At 44.3% G+C, this 6,000-nt stretch overlaps 1 protein-coding gene across 7 annotated transcripts in view; it reads left to right on the top strand.

The window, feature by feature from the left end:
* Positions 1–573: 573 nt before the first annotated feature.
* Positions 574–6,000, top strand: part of STXBP5 (syntaxin binding protein 5) — a 129,412-nt gene continuing 123,985 nt past the window's right edge. For 3 of the 7 annotated variants that reach the window (XM_063124564.1, XM_063124562.1, XM_063124563.1), the window contains exons 1-2: positions 575–1,534; positions 3,076–3,173. In XM_063124564.1, the coding sequence (XP_062980634.1) occupies positions 1,385–1,534; positions 3,076–3,173 (248 nt within the window). In that variant the 5' untranslated portion in view covers positions 575–1,384. Of the gene's footprint in view, positions 1,535–3,075; positions 3,174–6,000 lie in introns of all 7 variants that reach the window. The other 4 variants (XM_063124568.1, XM_063124566.1, XM_063124565.1 and 1 more) reach the window with 2 other exon arrangements.

Here is a 6,000-nt window from a genome sequence, read left to right as displayed (position 1 = left end):
AAGGAGGCAACAGCGGCAGCTGCCACAGTGGTGGTGGGGAGGAAGAAGACGGCGTCGCCGGCACTGCTGCCACCGCTTTCTCACGGCGGGGGCTGCGTTTCCGTGTTGTCAGGCGAAGAGGGACTAGGCAGGGCAGGGAGGAGGCAACGGAAGCCGGCGCAACTTCGCAAGAGGATGGTTGTGGGGGCGTGTGACAGCCGGCGGCACCACCACCACCACCGTGAAGCGCCGCTGGTGACGCTCCCAGGGCAAGAGCCGTACTGAGCAAGGAGCGCTGCTGGCGAGAGGAGGCCGGCAGCGGCAGCCCGCGGGGGAGTTGCCGCGGCGTCGGCGCCTGAGGCAGAGCGCGCGAGAGAGCGAGCGAGCGCGCGCGACGGGAAGACTGAGGAGAGGAGAGGAGCGGGGGGCACATGGCTGGATGACAGCCGCGGCCGTTGCTGCTCCCACTATGCGAGACTGGCAGCAGAGGAAAGGGGTGGGAAGAAGCTGAGCCTGTCGTCGCGGTCACTCCTTGCTTCGCAGCCGCACGAGCAGAGGGGGAGGAGGAGAGCGAGCGAGCGAGCGAGCGAAGCAGGCACCGGACTCGGCTCGCTCGATAGACGCGCAGCGGCGGCGGCGGCAGCAAGCCGAGGAGGGGGAGGGCCTGAGCCAGTGGCGAAGAAGGCCCAGGATTAGGGCTTGGACGGAGAGGCGCAGTGAGGCAAGGAAGGGGAAGCCTGCAAGAGGTGGCCGGAGCGGCCTTCCAGGAGTCTAGAGGAAAGGGAGGGCGCCGCTGTTGCTGCTGGCGGTGGCCGTAGGACTCCTGGCGGGGAATTAAGAGGAAAGGAAAGCTGTCGTTTCCCGGCTTGGCTTGCCTGTGAGTGTGCGCGTCTAGAGCAGCACAGCAGGAGGAAGCGCTGCTGCTGCTGCGTTAATCTCGCACTGTATTTATTTACTCCGTGCCTCCCTCCCTCGTTCCTTCCTTCCTTTCCCTTCCTGTTGTGGCTCTTTCCTCTTCCTTGATCAGGTCCACTCCCTCCCCTACCTGAGAAGGGTGGCTGCTTACTGCCCCTGTGATTTGTGTGTGGCTTTGGAAGCCTCTTTCGGCCCTCGCTGCTCCCTTCTCAGTCTATGTACATGATGAGGATTGGATGAAGGGGAAGGAGAGGGAGGGAGAGAGAGAGAAACGCTTCTTCTTGGCATCTCTCCCCCCGTTGGGATCCCAGATTCTGCCCGCCTGCTTCTTTGCTCTCTCGGTTCGCCTCTGCTGTGGTTTGTATGAGGTGTGTGTGATAAGGCGGGAGTAGGAGCCACGGCAAGAGGGGGGTGGAGAGGGGGAGGAGGGAGAGGAGGCGGCGGCGGCGGCGGAGGGGGGAGAAGAACAGGGTGCGCCGCCGAAGAGACCATGAAGAAATTCAGGAAGGTGTTGGACGGCCTGACAGCGGGCACGTCGTCGTCCTCTTCGGCTTCCTCCGCCACGCAACAGCAGCAGGCTGCAACCCGGGAGAACGACATCCAGGAGACCCTACAGTCCGAGCACTTCCAGCTCTGCAAGGTGAATGCTGCAGCCGTTAAGAGCCGGTTGGGAAGGGGTGGGGGTGGGGAGAGAGAGAGAGTGGAGGATGATGATGTAGCCATGATGGGTTCTGCAGGCTCTGGGCTCCTGTGCTTCTAAAGCTGTCAATTTACATTTTTTTAAAAAATAATAATTGAGGGAGTGGGGGAATGACGACGTTGGTGACGCTGTGATGGACTCCAGGCTTTTATTTAGAAGCATCTTTCTCCTCCAATGACAATTTACCCTATCTGCATTTTAGGCTGTTCCTAAAATGCACACGTATATTTCAGTTGCTTCGTTCCGGGAGTGGGGGTGGGGAGCATGTAATGAGTGCATAGATGATGAATACCGCTAAAATGTCTTTCTGATGGGATAAGGCCACAGGGTACAAAATTCTCTGCATTATTGACAGCACAAGCTTTGTATAGGCATTTTAACAGGCTTTTGCAAATTCAGTTCACCAAGCAGACAATGTCAATAGATCTTTAAATAATGCTTAGGATGGGGGTGCAAGAGTTGTTGTTTATTAGTAACAATAAAAATAGCTTTTCAGCTTAGATGAGGTACAGTAAATGCAGTTGAAGTCTAAATTCCAAAATGATGATGCAGCAGATTAATTCACCAGCTGTGCCAAATTGAAACGCAAAATGATGTGGATGTTAATGCTCATGTCTACCTTTACAACACCTGTGGCCTAAGCAGCTGTAGCTTGCCTTGCTTGTGGATTGAATACTTTTCCTAAATAATGGTGTGAGTTGATCTTGAAGATAAAAAGCATTTTTGTTTGACTAGCACTACCTATATTGTGCTCCCCCTCACTTGGTAACCTCACAACAGTTAGACTAATTGAAGGTTCAGATATGACAGTTGTATTTCATTAAAATAGCTGTATTTGTGAGATTTTTCTTTAGAAAATTTCAATGCCATAAAATGCTGAGTTGAGACACATTTATTTCTATAATTGTAAAGGGATTGGGGACATGAGTTGCCATTGCGATTCATAGTTGCAGAAGTATTTGTAAGAGGTGTTTGGTGTGTTTTTTTTAAAGCTACCCTGTGTCGCAGGTTTATGTCATGCAAGGCCTGCTTCTGAGAAATTATGATAGCTCTCTGAAGAGCCATTTTAATAATTAGTGGTCATTTAATTTACAGGACTGGTTGCATCATCACTTTTCCCAGGGACTGTCTCAGATCTTAATTCAATGTCCTAACCACAGCTATTTATTGGAAGAGTTACAGATTAGGCTAGGAATACAATAAAGGTGAAAGATAAATGGGTGGATAGTTTAGCTTAAACATATTTGAGTAGGATCAAATTTAAGTTTCATTTTAGTGTCTCTTTGTTCAGTGAGACTTGAATAAACTCAGCACCCATTTTTCTCCAATAAACAGCTATTTAGATCATTCTGTTTTCTTAAATACTTGTGGTTCCTTAATTAAGTGAAAGCAAAATGAAATCACTTCTTCCTAATATTTTTCCCCCCTGCTGCTGCCTGATCTGCCTGATCCACCATTGCTTCACTGCTCTGATTTGACAGACTGTACGCCATGGTTTCCCCTATCAGCCTTCGGCCTTGGCTTTTGATCCTGTTCAGAAGATACTTGCCATTGGGACTCAGACTGGTGCTTTAAGGCTGTATCCTTTTATTTTCTAAAAAGAAAATTACAAAGAAGAATGTCCTTACGTACTATATAGTACTGGAGTTATTGTGACAAAGCACTCTGCAAGTCAGGTATGCATTTGAATGGGGGAGTGGGGGAAGTTGTTGTTCCTTTGCATTTACTTCTGTCTGTCTTATGCGAGTGTACCAGTTCATCAAATATATCAAAAGATTTTCTAGGAAACTGCCGACTTTTTTCTTTTTCATAGCTGAGCTAGCTGTCTGTCTGGTCTGTTTGCGGTGCATAATGAAGTGTAGTTATTTTTCAATGCTATAAACTGGAAACCTGAATAAAGCCTTCACAGTCTGTTATTCCCTTATAATGCTGTAATGATTCTTCACTCTTACGGAAACAAATAATGGTTCTAGTGCAGAATATATAGATTCAGTACAGCAGTATTTTCTTAACAAATTTTAATTGCAAATGAAATATGGATTATTTTGCATATAGAAGAAAAAGTTTGTATTATATTTGTGACTAACAGTATTCTTACTCTAATCATTGTAGGGAGTTTCTTTATATGTAAAATGCTTTCTTTTTTGCTACCATCTTATGGTAAATGAAATAATAGTTTGCACTTGTGGTTTCAAACCTCAAAATTGCCAAATACTAAGACCAGATTTTTCATAGCTGAACTGGAATAGAAACAATTCAGAAAACAGATGCATACGATTTGCTACTAGTATTGGTAAAATGTGCATTAAAAAAGCTTGATGCTGTAATAGTAGTTGTGAAATTTAGTACACTTATTGACAGTTAAGGGATTAGGGTGCATGTTAATTGAGTACAATTTATCGTGTTATGGAAAACTTTGAGTTGTAGAAAGCGTTTACACAGGTGAGTTGAGTAGATTGAATTATTAATACAAGGCGGCATTTTTTTCCGTAGAAGCTTGAATTGAGATAAACAAAACCAATTCTTTTGGGATGGAGTAAATACACAGTAATGATCGCTTTGGCTGTGATAGTACCTAAAATTACAAAAGCTGAAACGCTTTACATGCTTAACCAAGGATAAGCCCCATTAAACCTGGTTGGGTTTTATTTTATTAATTAAAATATATATTCTACTTTTGGGGGGAATTCAAGGTGGTAGCAACATTGTTTTACTATTTTTTTTTACTGACTAAACATACTTTTTGTGTAAGCATTGTTAGACTCATTGGGAAGGGGAACGGCTGGTGAAACTGATTCCTGTGCATCCCCCAAGTCTATTATGAAAAGTTACGAGATCCTCTGGAACAGATTTGGGGTGTATGAAGAGGGAGGAGAGGACAGGAAAGTTGTGTTGTGGGAGCCGATCTCTGCTCATGTGATGTTGGCTCCAAGCCAGAGTGTACATCTGACAGAAGGAATACCGGTAGGTTCTAAAATATGATGGTTTCATGTACAAGTTTTGTGCTCCCAGTACTGAATCCATATTTCTTTTTGCATACTAAAAAAATATTCAGTTTGCAAGATGTGCAGCAGCTTCACTCTGGCAGCTGCCTTTGCTTAACCAGGGAAGAGTTGCTACTGCCGAAGTCAGCAAGATGTGGCTGCTTCTAAAAAATTGCTGATTTTTGAGAGTGGGCATCAGCCTTCACTCACTTACTGATCCAGATTGAAGGTTGGCCAGTGTGTAGATGCTGATGCTCAACATGGGGCAAGGCAAGCAGTAAGTAGGCCCATTATGGAAGGTTCTCTTCTTGGCATTGCTAGTGGAAGGCGTCATTTTACTTGTTTTGGAATTCTACAGAAGGGATGAAGAAATACAGAAGTTTGAAAATTAGAATTGAGTCATTTTAGGTCATCCGTAGATCCTGAAAAATATTTCCCTGTTGAGTAGGATTTGAAAATCAAGTCTTATACTCAGGTACTGGATGAAACTGCAACAAATGTTGGAATTGTCTATGCCCGGTGATGTCAGTGGCCAGCTTTCAGCAGTTTATGCCTCTGTTCAGTCTGCCCGTTGGAACTGTGCTGATAAGTGTATATGTTGTTACTTTCACATTTGTAGAATAAAATAGTTTTGGATCCTGAGGAGAATACTCTAGTATGGTTTTTCACACACACACACCCTTAAACAATAAATGGTCAAAGTGCATCTGGCAACTGCCCTCTTCTTTGCTTCTAAGACAGGAGGAGCTGCACATCACATTTATAGGGTAAGAGTGTCTGTTGAGAGTTATGTACAAGAATACTTACAAGTCTGAGGGAAGACTAAATTGGAATGCTTTTTCCTTTACATTCTCGGGTCTCTAATGCAAGGGAGGAGGTATAGACAATAGACCTTTGAAGTCTAGGCAGATGTTTATTGTCCATAGCTCTAAAACATGTATTTCTCTTCTAAAGCATCTTTTCCAAACTAGTGTCCTCCAGATGAGTTGGGGTACAATTCCCATTATTCGCTAGCCAGCTTTGCTTTAACAACTGTGACAAAGGAAGTTTTTTCCAAGTTTTACTTTGAATACTTCTTGAGAGCTAGAATAAGAAATCTACCATTTCCCTTTTGTAAGCCATTCCTCTTTTAATCAATTTTTCTCAAAGAAACAAATTTCTAGTTTCAACATTCTCTGGTCTATGAAGTTCAATGAGCTTCATCCTTATTAAAGTTCTACAGGATATAATAGATGAACAAATCTTCTCAGTTACATGAAGTACCAACTTTAATCACCTATATTTTTCTAGTTCTTCTGCTCACCTTATTAAATCGTCAACACTACAGTTGATTTGTACTATCATCTGAAGGTTTTCTTCAGTTTCTGTTCTCATTCACACATGATTTTTTTTCTACAAATGATTAATGCAGCCATTCAACTT

This window comes from Elgaria multicarinata, chromosome 4, assembly GCF_023053635.1.
Source record: "Elgaria multicarinata webbii isolate HBS135686 ecotype San Diego chromosome 4, rElgMul1.1.pri, whole genome shotgun sequence".
In the NCBI taxonomy this organism is placed as follows: Eukaryota; Metazoa; Chordata; class Lepidosauria; order Squamata; family Anguidae; genus Elgaria; species Elgaria multicarinata.
Note: the sequence above shows the minus strand (reverse complement) of the source record. Positions and strands in the feature narration are given on the sequence as shown.